Consider the following 22,837-nt stretch of genomic DNA (forward strand, 5'->3'; position numbering starts at 1 on the left):
TCAAACGCACACACACAGGCCCACACACATTAGCCAGGCCAGCAACAACACAGAGGTAAATACAGCTGCTCGGAAAACGGTACAAGGAGCAGTTGTCTCGCTCTCACAAATAGAGATGGCAGGGCGCGAGAGACAGAGATGGCGGGAGAGTAAATGACTGGAACGGAAACGAGTACGGCGGCGTCACTCTAACACACAGATGAGAGCTGGGCAGCCATTGCTAAAAGCAGAGTCTCACTCACTCTCTCTCTCGCTGCCTCTCTATCGCTCTCACCACCAGTTGTTTGTTTGTTGTTTTTTTCTGCTTCTTTCTTTCTTTCTGTTTTTTTTGGCAGACTCTGGTCGAACGACTTTTGCTCTGCCCGCCCGCTGCCCGTTGCTCGCTGCGCTGCTGCCGCCGCTGCCGTCGTCCGTGGAAGGTGTACCGCAATTCATTTCCAGAGTAACTTTCGTGCCGCTCGGGTTGTTTTTGTGCGTCGTCCGTCGCCCAGTTGCTCAGTTGCTCATTCGCCCCGTTCGCCGCTCGTTCGATCGCTCTCGCTACTCGCCGCGTTCGCCGATAAGCAAAAAGCCAATAACAACAATCAATTCGCCGTCGCCAAAGCAAACAAACAAAAATCAAAATTCAAAACAAAAAGCTACAGCTATAGCTGAAGCTATAGAAAAACCACAAGTCGGAGAGAAATACTAAGTAGCAAGGGATATATTCAGCGGAGATCTCTCGGATATATCCAAGTGCCAGTGACGAGTATCTGTTTTTTTACCGTGTTGCCAGTGCCAAACAATAAACATCGCATAAAAACAAACATCTCTGGAATACAATATATATATGGCATATATTATATACACCCATGCCATAACCATATAGTAGCTGGATCTGAAAACAAGTCGCCATTGGAATACAGCACACCGTTTTGCTTCTAGTTTTCTTTGTGTTTTTTTTTCGGTGAGTGAAATCCGCCGATATCGATAATTCGGTAGAAATCTTTATATCCAGCCAGGATCGTGGAGCGGAGAGATAAGCACGGATTCAATTTGGGATTAACTGGGGAAATCGGTAGACCTAAGTAGTCCATGGGGCGACAAAGGGCGAGAATATCTTTAAGATTTTGGGTATGAATACCTCCAAGGGTTCTTTGATTTTGCCCTAGATCTCAATGGGATTTTTAAGCTTCATTATTCACCCCATCTTTCGTATATCCCATTAACTCACATAGTTTCAACTCCTTTTGATCTTAAATAATACGGAAAGACCAAACAATCAGCAGGTGTTAAGTTAATTATTTTGTAATATTATAATCATATTTTTTTAAGTCATTCTATTTATTTTTGTCACATATACTTAGCTCAACAATTTAAGTTATCAGTATTAAATCTGTGTTATAAATGATCTATGAGTTCAATGACTATGACAGCTTTTTAAGCTTACTTTACTTTTTATAACTCACTCAAATGTTGGTCCTTTTTTTGAGTATTTTTAGGTTGGATTGTTAGTTTTCAAGTATCTTAAAGCTCGATCATCTATATAATCTCCTTTAAAGATTTTCTAATACTCAGTTTAAATTCTTGAATCTAATAAAAATGTATTTTTCATGATGTTATAATATACACCTAAGATTAAAGTCTTAATAGTAAGGTTCTATGTTTATGCTTTTTTTATTTCTGAACAAGACTTTTTTTGTTTCCAAGGTAATTTTTACTTTTACAGGCTTTTAACATTGATATTTGATTTTCACTGAAACGCCCAAGTCTTTCGAGCTTTATAATGTCATGAAAACATAAAAAGTTATTTAGAAGCTTAGCAAGGTCTTTCAGATATGTATTATTTTTAGCTGATAATATTTCCCCTACATTTAAGAAGAGAATGCATAAAGGCTATCTGTTTTAAATCACTTTGGATATCCCTTTATTTGGCGTTAGATTCAATGGGACTTAAGAATATTAGGTTGGAATACAATTCATTGAGACTGGGGACTCCCTGGCCCAACACTAAAATTATCTTTTCCATGATTGTAACTTAAGGCTTTCAACTTTGTTTTTGTTACTCCAACTCTTCGTAATATCGTGAAGCCTTATAGACCGGGCTTTGTTCAGGAAATTCCGCCTATGACTAATGTCCGCATCGTAATGTGAGAAAATGCGAGACGCGGGAGATTCGTTGTGATTTTCATAATTTTAATGGGCATATTAAGGCCGCCTCCCTTAATTAGGCAAAACAGAAAAAAGCAAAGCAAGCCCGACGAAAATCGATACGAGAAATGTGATATAGAAAAAGGCTACCAAATGATAGAGGCAACGGAGAATTAACCCTAAGAAAACCAATATTAGACACAATAGAAGCCAGCCGACGGACCCGTTCAGGTCACATTATTCACACATATTCCCCACTTCCCCCACTTCCCGATCTCAGCGATCTCAACGATCGGATCGTCTAATTTCAAAGCGGCGGCTATAAATTATAATATCTGAATAAAACGTTGACTCCTCGCTGGCTACTTTGTTGTTCTGTTTTATTATTAATTTGCATATGGTTTTTTCTAACAAAAAGCAACAGAAATTAATATGCAAGTCGATACATTTTTCTCCCTGCCGGTGATCTTTCTCCGTTCGAATTGGAGTTGAGCTCGGATTCGGGTTTCGAGCGTGGAGTTTGTTGGGATCTCTTGGGATCTATTGGCTCTCACCCACGCCTGATTGTTGGCCCAGCCTAGATCCCCCCAATACCTCAATATCTCAATGATTCAATGTACCAATGTCCCAATGCCAATTCATTCATTCACAACATCCGCCCAGCGTTTTCGATTGTGAATTGAAAGTCGTCGAGATCGCGTCGCGACACATGTGATACCTTATCGCGGATATCCATACACTTCAGCGAGTAAGTGAATTTCGCCCTAGGCTGCACTGTAAGAAAATGTTGTTTGACTTGTAGTTCTATTAAAGAAAGCCTCAGGAGATGCTTTTCAAAACCTTAAGACAGAAAAGCTTAGAAGTGTAAATAAAATATCTTAAAAATCCTCACAGTTCCGAAATAATAAAGTCGAAATACAAGCAGTTCTTAAACTATAACCAATTCCATGGTTTTTATCTGGAAACCTTTTCGCTCACTGTGGAACGGTATCCATTGTTCCGCTTCCCTAGCACGCTCCAATCTTTCGGTTCGACTTCGACTTTGACTTGGACGCGAACTCCCACACACTTGGCATGGGTATAGATAGGTACACATATATCTGCTCGTACCTGGGAGATCGGGTGTTGCCTTTTTTTGTCGTCATCTTTTGTCAATCTCTTTTGGCGTCGCCTCGCCTTAAGTGAGGTTTCATTTCGTTTCATTTTATTTAATTTCATCTCGACTGGGCTTGTGGCGTTTCTGGGACTCACTTACTTCTCTTTTCCTACCAATTATTTGTATTATTAATTTTTATCTCACTTCACTCTTTGCTCATTACGCGATACTGGCGGTGTTGTTGCCGTTCGCTTCTCAAATTTCGTTGACAAAGCCATTTAAATAGAAATCACTCAGACGGAGGTTTTTTTAGGTTCCATTTCCAGTTTCGACTTATCAAGATCACATTGACAATGCGTCAAATAATAAGTTTTCTAGCCGCTGTTGCTTTTGTGCCTGTTGTTGCTGTTGTTATTGTGACCCGACTGGATCTCTTTGCTCTATTAGTCTATTATTGGTTTTTTTTTTGGTCCACTGTCCATGATGCAATCATTTGTACACGGCAACAACCATAACCAAAACAACAAGCGCAATTCATTCAACATATTTTTCCATACAGATCTGTGGGTATTTTTTGTAATTTTTATATTTTTTTGAATGGTATTGTGGGAAGAGGCAGAAAAAATGATGTAAAGCCAAAAATTTGTTGAATTAAAATCAATTTTATGGAAATTTATTGGGTTTTGTTTGGTAGTAACTTGGCTTGTGAATGAGAAGTTGGACAATAATGTTATATAAAAGATCCTAATGCACATATCTTCGCTTAAATATTAGACTTTGTACACCACTTATTAGTACCTTAAGCTTTAGGTATACTATAATATTTATTATTTTCAAATTGACAAATGAAAGTAAAGACATCGAAACGAACTATTTTATATTTCCCAGAAATCCCCCATTAGTTCGTCTAAAAAGTCAGATTGTACCATTAAAAATTCATATTTTCTTCGTTCAACTTGATTTATTTTTAGTTTATCTCATAGCCCTGTCAAATCGTTAATTGTTGGCTTAATGGGAATGCAATTAAGAGCCGCAAAAGCAATTTGCTTACTAATAAATTGAGCGTTGCTTTATGTCCACCATATATTTAAGTTTTAAGGGAGTTTTTATTTCTTTTCTTGACAAGTCGGGGATTATGCTTAATCTATAGACGATAGATTACTTTGATTGAGCAATCTGCCTCGTATCTGCTAATTACACCAACGTCTGCTCAAGTGTCAACTCGATTAGGTAAATAATAAATAATTTGCCGTGCGATAAGCGAAAATACAGAAACTAATTAAAAAATGTGGGCAAGTGGAAAAGTTGTCGCAGCGGCACAAACAGTTAGTCGTCTGATTTCTAGGCCATATATACGTACATACGTGTAGATATAGTCGGAGGCTAGATTTTAATGCTTCTTAAACTTGTCAAATCTTCACACTTTTTCAATTATTTGGCACGCTGCTTAATTAAACTTCAGCCAACGTCAACGTCAAAGTCAAAAGTCAGTAGCTGGATTCCACATCAACATCCATATCCACATTCAGATCCACATCCACATCCACATCCACAAAATCATCATAATCGCAAGGTTGCACTTTTCACCAAAGCCAGCTGAAATAAATAAATGTAATTTTATGCGAAAATTGCAAATTTAAATGTCAAAATGCATTTGCGTAGAAATGGCAGCAAGTCTAGCTGCGAGTTTTCCAACCCGTTTTTTATTTTTCTTTCTTTTTTTTGGGACGTGACTGCCGCAATTGCTACCTTATACTTGAGGCACTTCTCGTTCTTTGTTGCATTTATTAAGTTGCATTATTGCCAAAGAGACAGACAGGCAGACAGGCTTATTATGCTAGGCCAGCGTCAGAAACAGAAACTCGGACTTCGGGTTTTCGGACCGTCTAGCTCCATGCCAAGCCAACCCATATATACCACACCATGTGTCTGCATATACATACATATATACCATATTCCAGTAGCCACGGCTCAATGTAAATGAGCCTGAGAAATGCATTTTTCATCTGCCACCTCTCTCCTTCCCCGTGTTTCCATCTCTTTCGCTGCCATAACGCGTTATCCATATAGACGAATGTAAAGCTTACACTGGTTAGCAGGGGCTACGAATAGAAAACTTTGGATGCATCTTTGGATGGTCAAAATAGTGCTGAGAACTTCGGCCTTTTATTGTTTAGTTCCTTATGGCTTACGTTACTTAGGAAGAACTCTTTAAGACCTTATTATAATATTGTCCCATCATGTAGTCTTAGTTCTTAGGAAATCGTTTGAATAATAATATTTGAATTGAATAATAATAATTCATAATATAAATAACAAAAGCTTAAAAAAGCGACGGCAAATAATCGTAGCAAAATCAGATGTATTTTATATAGGATTCGGGCATACTACTTTTAGACAAAGACAATAATTTGGAACTATCTATTGTTCAGTACTTGGGTAAATATAACATTAAATAGAGTATGCAATACCGTAGCAGCGATTCCACCTGCCTACTGGTCAGTGTGGAAAATGTGCAATATGCCCGGGCATATTAAGTTGTTATGGGGCTTGTTAAGACGGCTAATAGCCCCGACTACCAGAAAGCAGCGACTACTGCGATCAGGGGACTGACAGGTTAGCACTCCTGACAGCTGCACACAGTGGCCCCAAATGACTGACTAACTTAAATATAGAAATAGCCGTGGATACACGGCATTTAATATTAGTCAGAGCCAAATGCGTACCAAAAGTTATGCAAAGACGGACCATTAATCATGTGGCAAACAGAGACGGGATCGGTGATCCGAAATCCGAGAGACCAGATCCATTCCCATGGCCCAGATGAACAGTAGCCAAGTGGCAGTTCGATTTCTTTTCGACTCTTCGACTTTCCCAGGGACCGTCAGTCCGCAGCATCATCAGCGAACCAAAACACTTGGATGTGCGGGTTTATATAGGGTTTGGTTCCCCTCCTCCAAAAGTCGAAAACCCCAAAAATCTTACGGTAGCTGTGGCATCTTCAATACGCTGCTGGATTTCTGGGCTTTATTTTGTTTTTTTTTTGCTCCCGGCTGTTTATCCAACAAATATTATTTTGACCGTAATTACGCGCTGACAAACGAATTGAAATGTTGTTCGGCGGAAATTGAAATCGAGAGTGAAAATCATAGAGGCGTCTAAAAACGCCATCTCAGAATCGGGCAAATCAGAAAAGGAAACCAAAAATATTAGAAAAACCAAAAAATCAGAAATTGCCGAATGGAATTTATAATGAAAGTGTCTGCCGTTCGTACGTGATATATGTCCAGCCCAACTGATTTTGTCTCGACTCGTTTCGAACTCACAATGGATCTCTCTCTCTAAAAAAAAGAGACAGGGGGCCTCTTGCTTTGTTTTTTTTTTATTTTGCTCTTTTTGCCATTTACCATGATTTTTCATAATCAGCGAGGGCGGAAGGCCGAAGGGGGCAAAAATGTCTAGAAAATCACGTAGAGCCATGGATCGCCATTCCATTCCCGGGTTGTCTTCGATAGTGTGTCACACTCGCTTTTTGACAGATGCTGAGAGTTTGTCGAGGTTTTTTTACAGCCACATTTTGGTGGATCGTTTGTGAAATTTTGGTATTTAGGAACTTTGATTAGGATGGAAAAGAAACAAGTTTAATTTTATAATAACACCAAAAGATATTAAAAAAAACAAGCTCATATCTTTTTAAATGATTTACTTCGGCATTTTAAGCTAGTAGGAGTGCATCTCTGGATTATCCTCAATAAACTTTCCAACTTCACCCCGGCCCACTATCAATTACAGCTTTGGCTTTGATCAGCTTCCGTTTAGTTGGATTCTAAAGATACCGAACCGAACCGAACTGAACCGAACCGAGCTGAACCCTCCCTGGATGTTTCAAAGGAGAATCGAATCCTTTAGCGCTATATAGAGTATAGTTGCCCGTCTCTTTTTGCCTCCCCGGCCCTCGAATTGAAGCCAGATGTGTTATTAATTTGCGTGTGCGCGTGAGCATGTAATTTGGAAATGCGGAGGGCAGGAGGAACAGGGTCTGTCATCGCACATCGGGGATCGGGAAACGGGGATCGGGCACCATATCGGGTGCTATAACAGGGTCGGGCTGGGGTTTTGGTTTTGGTTTCTGTTTCGGTTTCGGTGCACACACGCTTTTCGTCCCTCGTATTTCGGTATTTTCACATTTCGGGATCTGAATCTGTTTTTGCGGCTGCATTTTAAGGCCGGAATGCATTGAACCATGAAAACGACATGACAAAACAAAACAAACTCTACATATACTCATCGTATGTGGATAAATGCACATATCTCTTCACGGCGATGTGACAAATAGTTCCCTTTTCAATATTCGGTTTTCAATTCCAAAACAAAGCGAGGTGTTCGTGCTAATTCCGCAATTACAACCTCACCGTTTGTCTCCTCTTTTCAACTATTCGGTCGAGACTTTCTTCCCTACATTACCGGCAATAGTGCTAATTTTTTTCGCACGAAAACTGCCGAATGCATATAGAAAATATCACAAAGGGAATTTAATCCAGGCTAGTTGTCTCTTTCTGGGCTTAATCTTAATGCCCATTGTCCTGGATCAGGCGGTGTCCTCCCCATAGACATGGTGTGTGTGCTAGTAAGTGTCTGAAATAATCCTGCGGCTAAGCGCAGATCAAAGATCTTTAAACCGCAAGATAAGCCCGAACGCGACTTCGGATCGGTTCGGTATTCGGTAACTGGGTAGCTCGGGACTCGTAACTAGGGACTCGGGACTCCGGACCCCGTCTTGGAGGCGGTTGGGTAATCTTCCCGGTCCCGATTGTGTGCGTTGCCCAGATTAGAAGATTTTACATCATAGACAAACCTCGGGATTAGGCCCAAGGAAAGGAACGATCGTGAGTGGGCGATAGAGATAGATAGAGCTGGCAGATAGAGATGGAGGCACCCAAGACCTGCCTTATAAGTCGCGGTTCTGTTTGGTCTTGGTCATAGAATGTAATTGGAACTCGTGGCAAGAGCTTAACCCACAAGAAACAAACAACCTATCCATCGTCTTTGCGGAATAGCCCAGTGCATTTCACAGATAATTGGCGAATTGTGAGTGATTTGGTGGCATTAAGTGGTTTTCGCACGGATTTTCATATCTCCTCGGGCTCTTTTGCCGAGTAATAATTGTTTGCAATGGTTTGGAAGATCCGTTTTCCTATCTTTCTTTGCTAGAAAGATATGGGTTTTCAAATACAACCGATCGAGTGATAAGTAAATTCAAATAATACTTGTATAATGGACAAGTGGTTTTATAAATTTGCAATATAAAGCTTTGGGATCAAGAAGGCTATGAGTTTGGACTCAAGTTGGATTATCCATGAGACTTATAACTTGCTCAGTTGAGGCTAGCTAGTAATCTAAGGGACATGATTTAAGAACTTTAAAAAAACTGTTAATAATCGCTTACGATACCTTGCAGATCCGATTGGAAGCAGCCCTGTGAGCGGACCAAGCAGCGATCATTGATTATCAGAGCGAACTGGTGGACCGATCCAGCCATATAGACACGGATTATAGGAGCCTGAGGCCAGTGGAGACACACAGCTTCAACGTGGCGCTGCACTCGACCGAGGCCTTGATGGCGGCGGGCTTCCTGAAGTCGGGCGACCTGGGCCCTCATCCGCACAGCTACGGGGGTCCGCATCCGCACCACTCGGTGCCCCACGGACCCCTTCCGCCGGGCATGCCCATGCCCTCGCTGGGGCCCTTCGGCCTCCCACACGGACTTGAGGCCGTCGGGTTCTCCCAAGGTATGTGGGGTAAATATCGCATCGACAATTTTGGTATATGTGCACATGTGTGCACTTCACGTAAGCAAACCAGATCGCTCAAATGTGCTGAAAGTTGAGAAAACAAAATGCTACACTGTGGGGAAATCTCGCAACGCTGACTTGGACAGCACTCTTAAGCTTTTTATATATATAACTCCTTTGGTGACCTCTCAATTATACTAGTTCCAATCTCTCAAAATGATGAGGCCAGTCATTTGGCCAAATAGTAATGGTGATTATAGGGTTTAATCCTACTTTCGGTAGTCTATATTTTTTCCACTGTATAGTCGGCTTCCTCTTCGTTTTGCTGCCTTTCAATGTCAGTTCGCATCGATATTGCATCATTATCAGTTAAATTGTCAAAATGAATAATGAGCTTCGGGCAGTTTCGGAGACTTCGGTCGCCTCTCCGACTTTATCTTCAAGTTTTCAGCTTTAGATTCAGCTTTTCGGTTCCAGTTTTCGCTTAGCTCGGTGACGCTGCAAATGACAAACAAAACCTGACAAAAATCACAAAAAATTGGCTACAAAATGCCAACAAAAGACTCTGCCAAAGCAACACACACAAAATTATTGAACAGCCGAAATACAAAACGAAGAAAAACCCAAATCATAAAAAAGAAAAATGATAAAAAGAAAACAACAATTTCATACTTGTAATCAATTTTTGTGTTTATTTTTGCCTTGCCGTTGTATATTTTTGTTGGGCCTTACTTTTGTAATAAGCCAAGTAATTGACAGAATTTTAACTTGTTATGTAAGTTAGTTTTGGCCACAATACAGATATACTATGATGAAAGAGGCCATAACGAAGGGAACAATTAGTGATAGGAAAGCCAGTATCAGGCGACTTAAGGTGGAAAAAAATATATTTTTAATAAAAGCATTAGTTGGAAATTAAGTAACAAATTAACTAATAATACAAATATTTTTCGTTTCCAAAATGTTCCAGTCACACCTTGAGCTATATTGAATAAAAGCTACCTTCCAGGAAACCCCATAAACTAGCCATAAAAATATTTGAATGAAGTCAAAAATGTATAGGTGCAGTTAATTAATCGGCAAGCTCTCTCCATAAAGTCAAGGCGAAAATCAAAATATTAAGTATCCCAAAAGAAACACAAAAATTGCAATTAATTGTGTGGATATAAAGAAATAAACCAAGTTGGCAACCATTTTGAAAGCGAAAACGAAACTGAAGCTGAAACAGAAACAGAAACGAAATGCGGCAGCTGCAAAGTGAAGTAAAGTTTTTTATTCAATTTATAAATTCATGACCAAAATGACTAACTCATTAATTTTTGATAGAGCCAGAAAGGGAGGGCGATAGTGGCGGGGTGTATTTGGGACAAAGAGAAGTATAATATAAATATAGGGAGTGGGCCGATCCGATGGTGAAGCCTCGATCTCGGTGTGTTCGGGGTATTCGAGTTTTCGAATTTTCGAGGGTGAGCGACAGAGAGAGCTGACAAAGCAAACAATGCGGCGGCTTAGTACGCACACACAGATACAGCACACAGATACGACACACACACATCGCCACTGTATATGCAGGGATATATTATGTACTGGAAAAAGGGAGTCGAGTTTTTGGGGCGGCTGCTGCACGGGGGTTGGTTCCTTGCCAGTCCTTTTTATTCTTTTAGGGGTTGGCCGCCGCATTTTTCGGGGGTTGCTACATTGCCACATCACACACACACACACACACACACACACACATACCCACACTCGAGCACACACAGAGGCTGGGGCAGCAAAATAACGGTTACTGCCGAAAATATTACTGGGAAAAGTCACGACACCCATGCGTATACTTAATCTGTCCCTGGCCCCAAAACGAAACTTTCAGCACATTCGGTTAGGCACTCACTTCTCTCTGGGAACTCTAAATCTTATAATATTTTTCCCTTTTTTTTCTCCCCTTTATGCGATCTATGCTATCCAGGCGTCAACACACGAAAACAGCGTCGCGAACGCACCACATTTACACGCGCCCAATTGGACGTTTTGGAAGCCCTGTTTGGCAAGACCCGTTACCCGGACATTTTCATGCGCGAAGAAGTGGCCCTCAAGATCAATCTGCCCGAATCCAGAGTACAGGTAAGCATCTCTCGTAACTCGGTCATCTGACTGGCCATCGATATGAAATTTGGCAGAAACATAGTTGGTTATTTGAGGAAGGATTGTGCGTGGCTTGGCCAAAATTGATAGAGTAGTGCTCTAGTTAGAAGCCAATTTTGGCTTATTATGTTTAGTGTCCAGAGTGTCAGCTACTTAAAAAAAAATGTATCAACTGGATTCTTCAGTTTCATCGAATACTCCAGATTACTCTCCTTTTATTACCCCAAAAAAGTGCGTTCATTTTTGGCCGTATCGCATTTTCCTTTAACTTCTCCCGCCCCCAAAGGCAAATACAAACACTTGCTGACCTGCTAACTCGTTTTCCGACTTCGAAAGCCTCAGTGCCTTGGGCACACGCCCATTACCCGCACATGTGAGCTATTTAACCCACAAAAACTCGCACAGATATACTGGTATAGTTGATTTAATTAGGCGAAATGCCCTGGAAAAGTGCCAGCAAATGCGGCGGAGGCCCAAGGAAATCCATAAAACAAACAAATTACAACAGCTCGGAACAGATTGTCGAGATTGGCGAGGATATCCGTGGGATGGCCAGGATGTGGGGGGTGGTTCCCGTAAACACATATGGAGCGCACAGATTTGATGACTTTCAATGCAAATAGACAGACAGTTCGTGCATCCATTTCCATTTCGAGAAGTCTTTCCCCCTTCGAAGGGAAATAGATTTCTGTATTTGCCGAAAGTATTTGCGGGGTATGACAAGTCACCCCTCCAGGATATTGGATTGGAAATAAAAGCGTAACTGAAGTTTGCTCAAGGCATTAGTCGAGCATAATTTGCGCTAATTTCTAGCGTCAGCCAGATGAGCACGATGACAGCAAATTGTACAACTCAATTTTGGGTGAATAAGGACGTTCGGCTCGGGGTTCGGGATCTCTTTATTTAACCGTCTGTTTGTTTAGGTGTCCACGATCGATCGGGCCTAAACAAACAGAATTCCCTAGCGCCGTTGGCCCAAAAACTGCCAAATGGCCCAAAACGATCTCGATCTAAGTTTCCGGTTGCTGAAAAAACTGTCATCTCCTTTGGTAATTTCTTGGGCAAACACAGCCGCAACATGGATCGTTTTGGAAACTGCAATGAAAACACACACAGACGAGCCATAAAAATAAACATTATTGGCAACTACATTGATCTATCGATTTGTTTGCTTTGCTTTTGCTTCTGCTTCTGTTATGATTTGCTTGCCCTCGCTTTGTTTGCCACTGCCTTTGTCCGTGTAATTTAAGGACGTGACATTGCAGGGTCAAAATCAGCAATTGCCAAATAATCGTGTAGCTCAAAATAAAAACTAGGAAAGAAAAAATATATAATATATATAAAACAGAACTAGTTATACAGCTAACTTAAAAGAACTCGAGAAGCATACTCTATACACACCTCAAAGGACTCCAACAAGTAGTTAGGGACCTTAGGAGTATGCTGACTTTAAAAAGACGTAAAAAATAGTGGGTTTTAAGGTATACGGAATAGTTTAAGAAATTACGAACTAGCAGGCTTTAAGATACAGTCGCATAACTAAAGAGAGAACAAGTCGACCTTAAAGACCCGGTCAGGAAAAAGCAACAGCGATTAAGGAAGCCCCTGCAGTGGTCGTCTTGGTCGGCTTGGAATGAAAAACGACACGTTCTATTTTCAAGGGGAATGGGAACGGGAAAAGCAGAATGAATGGTGAATGGTAACGAAAGAAAGAACCAGAGTTCTGACTTCGGAGTTCTGCAGCAAGGACACCTTGCACATGTCCCATGAATCGACTTCTTTTTTCATTGTTTCCCTTTCAAAGTTACGTTTTTTACACAATTGATTCCAGTAATGCACACCGGGGAAACGAGAGAGATATACACACATAGGAAATGAATACTTAGGAGCATTGGGGGTGTAGCTGGGAATTGACATTTGTATAGATTTTCCTTTTCCACATGTCTCTTCTTGTATAATTTCGAGCGTTGTTGACTACCTTTAAATTGTTTTTAGAACCGGACAAGCACAGTGGTTTATGGTCAAAAATAAACTTATGAAGAAAATCAAAGTTATGGATTGAAAAGTCATGATAAAGTCGGGAAAGCAATGCAAGTCTTAATCTTAATAAAGTGTTTTTATATGTAATTCTCTTAATATATTCCTCTATTAATATAAACTCCAACTTGAGTGAAAAAACGTAGCCCCACTTTGACCCACTGTACCTGTCTTCGGAGTGACGCAACATGTCAATGCATCCACTCTTATAAAAACACACCCACACTTCTCCACGTATCAGATTACAGCCAGGAAAACTAGGAAAAACCTTACAAAACCCCAACCGACAGAAACTGCGAATGGAAATGCCGGGGAAAAGCGGGAAAGAGGAGCAGCAGAAGCAAACACGATTCGTTTGCATGTTACAAGGCGTCTGGCTTTTGGTTTTCATTTTGGCTTTTGGTTTGGGCACTGGGGATTGGGGATCCGATGGTCTGGGGTCTTGGGACTGGGGCTTGGGGTTCCGTGTTTTGCACTGCAAGGAAGCCAAGCAACTCAATTAGCCCGGGGAAAAACTAGACTGCCGACGGGTCGGGGAAACAGTTTTCAGCTGAATGGTTTGACTTGGACTTACGTACGTGAAAGAGTAGCTTAGAAAAACTTGAAAAATACATGGAGGGGTTATATCGAAGAAACAATATGTGTAGATAAGGACAACACGAAAAACATCTCTATAAATAGTACGATATGGAGTTAATGCACAAGGCTACCCATATTAAGAGGTCACAGAGCAATAGACCACCTCCAAAGGATCATATCATCTTTATAATATAACCATTGAGTATTCGCAGCAGGGTCCCCATTGAAAGGTTACCACGTTGTCACTGGAACAGAAAATCATATCACATAAATAATCATTATCGCCAACGGAGGAAGAGGGCGAGAATCTGAAACGGAATCAGAAAAGGAATCAGAAACAGAATCAGAATCAGAATCGGAATCAAAATCAGAATCAGAATCCCCGCTACGAAATTGGAGTCATAATCAGGAGGCCGGGGCTTAGGCCTGGTAAATATTAATTGAATGATAGGCATCTTTATGGCCCAGTAGCGAGATTCAGAGATCCAGTTTCCGGGGTGGGTCCGGCCTCTGTCTCTTTCGCTCGATTCCAAGTGAGAGGGCGTTGATTGCAACCAATACAAATAATGTAATAATTTTACGCAGCTTATCTGCACCAGAACAGAGCAAACATTTACGCCCAAATGTTTTCATTCGCCGTTTGAGGGTGCGGATCGGGTTTTTTGCTCGGTGGTCGGATGGCTGCCATCGCTGGCAGTCATAAATCACGGGGAAACTGGGAGTCAGGGAGACTGGGAAACTGGGAAACCAGCAGTAGGAACAGCAACATCCCAATCCCAGTCATCCAGGCACCCCTATAACAACCACTCTCACAGATCCTGTGCACTAAAAGAAAATCATGGGAAATAAAAATAATAGTTATGGCAAACAAATTATCTTACTTAGAATTTCGAACATCATCTAAACTTTCTAGAACTCCACTCATTCTTTAAATAGATATCTCTGTACTTCAATTTAAAATAAAAACAATCAAGTAAAGGGATAGCCCTTTTATAAACATTGCGACTACTGACCATCCTAGTTAGGTCATTAGAATGCTTAGGGCCTTCAATATATTGTTAGTTTACCAGTTTTAGATTGGATAAATTATATTTATCAGATTTCTGCAAGCCCCATAGCATATCCATTGCACATCACATATCTGATAGGTTTATTTCTTAGACTTATAGATTTTTTGCATGGTGTAGCTCTACCCCTTATCTGGGCTCCCTCCCTTTCTCTTTGTCACCTCGTCTTTCGATATTTTTGCCTCGTTTTCAGCTGTTCTTTGTCGGGGGTTGGAAAACGAGAAAGAGATGGCAACAATTGGTGCGACAGAGAGGGAGCGAGGGAGCGCACCTAAACTTAGCCAACTCTTTTTCTATACGTTTTCCATTTTCCCTTTTTTTCTTTTGTTGCCAAAGGATTTGTCTGCTGCGAAAAATGAGGGGAGCGAGAAGAAGAGCCGCACAAGGGAAAACTTTGCCGCACAGCTGTTTTATAAAATTAATTTTCCCATTGCGGATTAACAATTTCCACTCTTTTCCACTCGCACATTTCCCCCATTCCCCTTTGCGCGAAAGAGAGCATATATGTGGCTTAGAGAGAGACGGGGCGAGATTTATGCATAATTTTCAATTTGTTAATGCAATGTGAAAAATTATATGTGTGTTTGGTTGAAGGCAAAGTTAAAAGTCACTCGGGAATCGAGTAAATATAAATTATAGAGAAAATTACATTAGATAATCCCCAAAATAAGTAAAGAATTCTGTTTTCTTTTCGGTTGTGTGTTCAACTCTCGAGCACAATGTTTATACAAAGTTTATATTCTTAAAAAAACAAGTTTAAGTCCCACTTTGTATCTTTCATAGGATAGCTTTATTAAAAAAGGTTTAAAATTGTGGACAGTTTAATAATTATACAACTCTTTTTCTAAGGGATACATTACAGGGTAGTCCAAAAAACAGTTTCTACAATATGTGAAATTGTCAAGATTGCGTTAGAAATGTATGATACAATTTTTTTCAAGGACCCAAAGATCCGAAATTTCCCACAGCCTCAATTTGCCTCGAGTGTTTGCCTCAGTCAAGTGTCTCTCTCACTTTTCTCACTTTACTGGGTGTTTTCGTTTGTTTGTTTATTTGTCAGGCGGGGGCGTCAAAGTGGGCGTGTGCCGATGGCCAGCGGCTGCAATTTTCCCACATCAATTAGTTTGCCCGGCGAGCAATGAATAAATTATGCGGGGGTGTTTTCGGGATGGAATATATACGTTCGAATATACGTGTTTCTGGGTGGGGATCTCTGGACCCACAACAAGTGCAAAAAGTCACGCGCTGTTGTTGCTGGCAAATAGAGAGAGGAAAAGTTACATCAACAGCCGGCGGCGGCCAAAAAATTGACTCGATTATATTGTCACACGGAATCACTCCCCTTCCGCCCGAGCCACCCACAAAATTGAGCCGGAAAACCACCCACAGCCACCCACTTGTCCGCCCCTTGGGCGGAAAAGGCATCCCTTCTGGACCGGAGAATCGGAAAACCGGAGACAGGAGGACAACAATAAACAGCCCATAAAGCGGCACACTCGAGCGCAAGGAATTCACTTAGCCTTGTTTGTTATGCTTAAGGGGCTGCAAACAATCCGCTAAGTGCCAGCTCAGGCGGCTTGGCTACATTTTAGCCGAAATTAGGCATTTCATAGCCAGAAATGTGGGATGTTCATACAAGGTTTTTATGATTTTATTTTATGCGAATCAACTCTGGCAGCCCTGGTTTAAGAGAGTCATTAAAAATAATATAACAATCGAACTAAGCAATTCAACAATTCATTTAGCATTGATTTTAATTTTTCAATTAAGCAGTAAAACATATCGAAATAGTAAGTTTAGGAAAATGTTCAATACCCAAACAGTGTGGCAACTCTGATCGCCACAAATCAAAGCACAAACAGTGCTGCCAAGCAGTCGCACAGCAGAGCAAAAGCAAAAGCAAAAGCAGGGAAAAGCAGTCGAGCAGGCCGACGACTGCATGGCAAATGTTATTTCAGTGATTTGTTGTTTGGGGTTGGTGTTGCTTGCTAATGGCTTGTGCTTTGGTAAACAGCTGAATTTATTACCGCTCCCCCACTCGACCCAGCCACCCACTGCCACCCCACCCTTTCACGAAAATTCCCTCGCCCCTTTTTTGAAGTTAACACTTGCCACGCGGCTGCGGCCACTCGAGCATTTCATTGCCGTTTCATTATTTTTTCGATGTGGAGTATGGGTACGAACCTTTCTGGCAGCAAAAAAGGGGGACTCGACCCAGTAAAAAAGAGCATCAAACAAGGCGTATCAAATTTCATTATTTGTCAGCGCACCCCCTCCAAACTCGAAACTCGAAATTCAATTTCAATTTTCAATTCCATTTTGCATTCGCAAATCCCCTTTTGTGATTTGACTTCGCCCGCTCTGATTTCCTATTCAATTTTCTTTGATTCCGTTTAATGAACTGCTCGCAAATTTCATAATAATATTTTACAACACTAAGCTTGGGAATTTTTGCAAATTTTAGCAAAAATTTAGACAACATTTGGCAGTGTTTAAATGCGCCTTGGTTCGTCCTTCTAATGAACTTCAAAGGAAGCCGAGGGTGGGCTTCAAACTTCAAAGCGTTTTCTTTTTTAAATGTTTGGCTCGTTTGCGGTTTTACCTTGTTTTTCGATTTTGCGGTGGGGCAGGCGGGGTGGGAAGGAGCTTTGGATTTTGTACGCACATGATTTGCTTGAATGGCCACAAATTTGTAATATCGAAATTCAGGCTATGGTCGATTGATTCAATCGAGCCTAATGGCGGGGGAACAGTTTTAAAGGTGGAGATGTGGCGAAGAGAAAATGAACAAGTGAAATCCATCCGCCCATTAAAAACCAAAGCGTAAATTATCAATATTCCATTGATTAGATATGTTTTAAAGCTGTTTTTTGTTGACATACTTCTTAAAACCATAAAACCTCTGCAAATATAAGAACAAGTTATTTTCTAATTCTATACAAAATGGCAAAAAATACCATTTTAAATCGAAAAATTGTCACATCCTTACTATACATTTCCCGTCCTGCTTTCCAGGTGTGGTTCAAGAACCGCCGCGCCAAGTGCCGCCAGCAGTTGCAGCAGCAGCAGCAGTCGAACAGCCTGAGCAGCTCGAAGAACGCCAGCGGCGGCAGCGGCGGCGGCAGTTGCAGCAGCTCGTCGGCCAGCCGCAACAACAGCAACAGCGGCAACAACAACAATGGCAGCAGTAGCGGCCACAGCCACAACAACTCGCAGAGCTCCGGCGGCAGCAACAAGTCCAGCCAGAAGCAGGGCAACTCCCACTCCCACTCGCAGTCGAGCGGCGGCAACTCCTCCGGCGGCGGCAACAGCAACAACAACTCGGCAGCGGCAGCGGCAAGTGCAGCGGCCGCGGTGGCAGCCGCCCAATCGATCAAGACGCACCACAGTTCCTTTTTGAGCGCCGCCGCAGCGGCAGCCGTGGCCTCGGGCGGTACAAATCAGTCGGGGAACAACAACAACAGCAACAACAACAATGGCAACAACAGCCAAGGGGGCGGCAACTCAACGCCCAACAGCAGCAGCAGCGGCGGCGGCAGCCAAGCGGGAGGCCACCTATCCGCGGCGGCAGCAGCGGCGGCCCTCAACGTGACCGCCGCCCACCAGAACTCCTCGCCACTTCTGCCCACGCCGGCCACGTCGGTGAGTCCGGTGAGCATCGTCTGCAAAAAGGAGCACTTGTCCGGCGGCTATGTTGGCGGCGGCGGCGGCAACGGGGGTGGTGCCTCCTCCAGCGGCCTCAACCTGGGCGTGGGCGTGGGCGTCGGCGTGGGCGTGGGCGTCTCGCAGGATCTCCTTCGATCCCCCTACGATCAGCTCAAGGACGCCGGCGGCGACATTGGCGCCGGGGTGCACCACCATCACAGCATCTATGGCTCGGCGGCTGGGAGCAATCCCCGTCTGCTGCAGCCGGGCGGCAATATCACACCGATGGACAGCAGCAGCAGCATCACCACCCCATCGCCGCCCATCACCCCCATGTCGCCGCAGTCGGCGGCCGCCGCGGCCCACGCCGCCCAGTCGGCCCAGTCCGCCCACCACTCCGCCGCCCACTCGGCGGCCTACATGTCCAACCACGACTCCTACAACTTCTGGCACAACCAGTACCAGCAGTACCCCAACAACTACGCCCAGGCGCCCAGCTACTACTCGCAAATGGAGTACTTCAGCAATCAGAACCAGGTCAACTACAACATGGGCCACTCCGGCTACACGGCCTCCAACTTCGGCCTGTCGCCGTCCCCGTCCTTCACGGGCACCGTTTCGGCGCAGGCCTTCTCCCAGAACAGCCTGGACTACATGTCGCCGCAGGATAAGTACGCGAATATGGTGTAGAACCTACTCTTCCAGTACTGCAGCGGCAACTCGGGGGGCAATGGGAGTGGTTCGGGATCGGGATCGGGTTCGGGTTCAGGATCGGGGAGCAATAGTTCTCCCCAACTGGATCACAGCCACCAGCAGCATCCTCATCAGCAGCAGCAGAATCAGAATCAGAATCAGAACCATCATCATCACAATCACCACCATCCAGAACATCAACATCAGGATCAGCAGCTGGATCACTCCTTTGGCTAAGTGGGTGGAGAAGATCGCACAGCCCCACAGATACATATCTACACACCTATAGATACAGCACGGTCTGCTCTACCCCCGACACTCTGCTGCTTTCTCAGAACCTTTTCGAAGACAAGGCCCAGGGACATTCACTTCTTTTACGATCATACTTGGTAACATGCTTACTGCTAAATAGACTTCAGTCCTACAGATTTCTAGAGACCTTTCCAGCTAGCAAGTTCATATATTCCTACTCGTCTGTCTGGTTAGATTCTTCTTGACTCGTATAAATTCATAGCAATGTATATGGTTTTTTATAATCATTAAATTTCATATGGACTATCTAAGTCGTAAAATTCAAATAGATTTTTAAATTGACTGCATACTTACGTTCGTTTGAGTTATCTCCAGATAACTTAGCCAGCTTTTGAAGATTTCATTAGTTTCAAAATGATTTTTATAGATTCAAGAAGAATCTTAAAGAATAATCTCATAACATTCCAAAATTCCATTGGCAGTGCCAATCCGCACCAAATATGATCGGGAAAGGAAATCCCTCGCTGGGCCAAGTTACCATTTTTTTTTGTAGCTAACAAGAATTTTTTTTAACATATATATAGTAAACCCCTAAACTAGAAGCGTGTGTAAAAAGCGGAGATTGAATAAAATGAGTTACAAGTTTATACAACCCAAAACATAAGCGTAAATCTAATACTAAACATAGGTATTATAGACCTAGCTTAAGCCGCCAGGATCAACGAAGAAAATGAGTGATAAAAAAAGGAAAACCCCATGACAAACATTTGTTAAATTTCCAATCCAAGGAGTAAATGCATGCGAAGGGAACGAGAAGAGGGCGTAATTTGTAAGTCGGAAGGAGAGTTTTTAAATGCAATACGTAGACCATTCCATGGTACAGCCAGGGGGGTTGGTGATCTCCAGAAAAGGGGGCCTGGGGGTCGCCAGAGAAAACAAAGGAGAGGAGCTGCACCACCATCGAGACAGCCCAGCATATCATAACGCTAAAACTTAATTCCAATTTCAAGTTCTTTAAACCAAACTAAGACATAGCATTACTAAAAACGAGAAAAGAAAAAAAGAAGTTTAAAGTTCAAATCATAATTTTGTCGTCTTTATATAACAAAACAAAGCAAAACAAAAAAATATTTATACATAATATATAAAAGATATATAGAGAATACAAACCCAAATCAGCTAAAACGAATTAACATTTCAGACTTTAAAAGCATATAATAAAGAATAGCGGAGGCCCAACTAAGGGAGTCCTAGAAAAAGGCAAAGTATTTAGCAACTAAGCGACTCGAAATGATAAAAACAAATGATAAAATCCCACACACGACGATTGATTGATATATATTATATATAGGAAATTTTATTGCAAATAAAAAACAAGCCACAATCCAAAAGCGAAACAAAAAACGACAGCAAGAAAATATTTATAAAATAATTTAACGTAACTTTTAAAAAATGTACAAACACCTAAAAAAACATGGAAAATTCTTGGTAAATATATATATATATATTAATGATACATATGTGTGTGTGTAAATGTTCTTCATAAAGTACGATAAAAGAATTATAAATATATATAAATAAATAACGACAAACTTTTGTAATATTAAACCACACACGACGCAGACAGACACACAAGCAAAAGTTAGTTCAATGGAGTTTTTCTGGAATTTTTTGTTTAGTTTTAATTTCAATTTAATTGTAATTTAAGCTTAACAACTTGTTTAAAAAACACAATCACACACACACAAGAACCAACAAGAAACACACACACACAACAACACACTCATAAACAAAAAGCATGCAAGCAAATCGAAGAATATTTAGCATTTAATTCACTTAAACTAAGAACATTTTTTTTCCGCGGGATACACTTTAAGCGAAAAATGATGTAAGATGATCTGGAGGGGTGAGAAGGATAAACAAAATTAGTTATTAATATTTAAGAGCGGATCTATATACAGCATATATATAGTTATATATATGGTCCCTATATATATATTATATATAATTATATGCTAACGTTTAAGCAAACTGGTTAATTCTTTTTTTTTTTTAATTATAAAACCGAAAGAAAAACTAAAATAATTGTAAAAAGTTCACAAAAATATGATCAGATGAATAATATATATAAAGAAAAAAACATAAGCACGTCTTTTTATTTATTCGAACTTATACAGCATCGTTGGCTTGGGTCGGCTGGAACACTGGAAGGAAAATTTATGGGAGCGAACAACTAGTTATAGGAACTTTATTTTATCTTGTAAATGTAAGAAGACAATTAAAAACCCAATTTTTTAATCTTTACTAAGGATTATTCATTAATAATTTAATAACCATTTTTCTTAGCTCTAAATACTGGTGGATACAATTGGGCTGACTCATAGGTATGGTCCACCGATACACACTTGAGTTGCTCGGAATAAATAACTCTGAGTCGTCAGTCCGCGGAATTCGGCTGGGCAAACAAAACCCGATCCTCGACGGCTACCAGAACATTCCGATGGCGGTCCGAAGCCAATCACTTCTGATTCTGATTTTTCAGTGGCCGTGGCTGTTTGTTTGCACTCGCACATTTATTGGCAGCCGTGGGGCACGCGTCTGCTGATCCCGAGTCCCGAACCCCCAACCCCCGAACCCCGAACCCAAAAAAGCCCTTCGAATTGAGGCAACCTCCACTGCCATTCCCATTCCTACTCCAGTTCCCATTTGCAGCGAATCGGGCGAGGCAGGGCGAGCCGAGTCAGCCATCATCATCATAAACCATTAATTCAGATCATAAAACTTGCCACGCCCCGACCCACGGCTACACTCAACGAAATGGGCATTGGATGGGAAAGTATATACGATTTAAGAGAACTCAGTGTGTTCAGCGAACCTCAAAATACCACACTTACCGTCGGGGCTTCAATCAAACAAATAAGTTGATCTCGACTTTTTCATTTGATGAATTGGAACTATTATGAAGGGCAGCCTTAAAAACTTTCAGAAATTATATATTAAACTAGGAAGTAATTAACTTTTTTTTTCATTAAAACTCACTAAAAAACTGAGATCTTATTTTAACCATGTCATTTTACAATTGCTACAAGTAATGCATTATGCAATATATTTTTTAAGCTTAAGGTTAAAAAATGTTCACATTGAAAAACATAAGCAAATAATAAAGTATAGTAAAGTGAGAGCTTTCATCCTAGCAACATATATCGCATTCCGTGCCGATGCAGTATTATATTATTTACGTGCCTTTATAAACTTATGTTCTTAAGATAGCGGTTCCTCATTGTCCGGAGTTAACCCCTGTGAAGTGGAATAGCGCTTTTATATTCCCTGCCATAAATATCTCGGGTTTTCCTTTTAACGAGCCCACTTCAGAGTTAATCTACGTCGACCGCTGCCGCTTGTTATTT

The 22,837-nt window shown here is 41.5% G+C and overlaps 1 protein-coding gene across 2 annotated transcripts; it reads left to right on the forward strand.

Annotated features, from left to right (window-relative positions):
- Window positions 1–426: 426 nt before the first annotated feature.
- Window positions 427–19,310, forward strand: oc (homeobox protein OTX2). 2 transcript variants are annotated; one of them, XM_036820638.3, is made up of 4 exons: window positions 427–946; window positions 8,685–9,024; window positions 10,982–11,136; window positions 17,856–19,310. In XM_036820638.3, exons 2-4 carry the CDS (start codon window positions 8,844–8,846, stop codon window positions 19,173–19,175), a joined length of 1,656 nt encoding a protein of 551 aa, XP_036676533.1. In that variant the 5' UTR covers window positions 427–946; window positions 8,685–8,843; the 3' UTR covers window positions 19,176–19,310. The 2 variants fall into 2 exon arrangements, with proteins under 2 accessions (XP_036676533.1, XP_036676534.1); XM_036820639.3 differs by having other exon boundaries at window positions 8,685–9,015.
- The last annotated feature ends 3,527 nt before the right edge of the window (window positions 19,311–22,837 follow it).

The sequence above is a fragment of the Drosophila suzukii genome, chromosome X (genome assembly GCF_043229965.1).
Source record: "Drosophila suzukii chromosome X, CBGP_Dsuzu_IsoJpt1.0, whole genome shotgun sequence".
In the NCBI taxonomy this organism is placed as follows: Eukaryota; Metazoa; Arthropoda; class Insecta; order Diptera; family Drosophilidae; genus Drosophila; species Drosophila suzukii.

Coding starts and splice junctions, on each gene's coding strand:
- oc (XM_036820638.3), top strand. CDS start 8,844: ATGGCGGCGGGCTTCCTGAAGTCGGGCGACCTGGGCCCTCATCCGCAC. Junction 9,025..10,981: donor GTTCTCCCAAGGTATGTGGG/GTAAATATCGCA, acceptor TATGCTATCCAG/GCGTCAACACACGAAAACAG. Junction 11,137..17,855: donor TGCCCGAATCCAGAGTACAG/GTAAGCATCTCT, acceptor CCTGCTTTCCAG/GTGTGGTTCAAGAACCGCCG.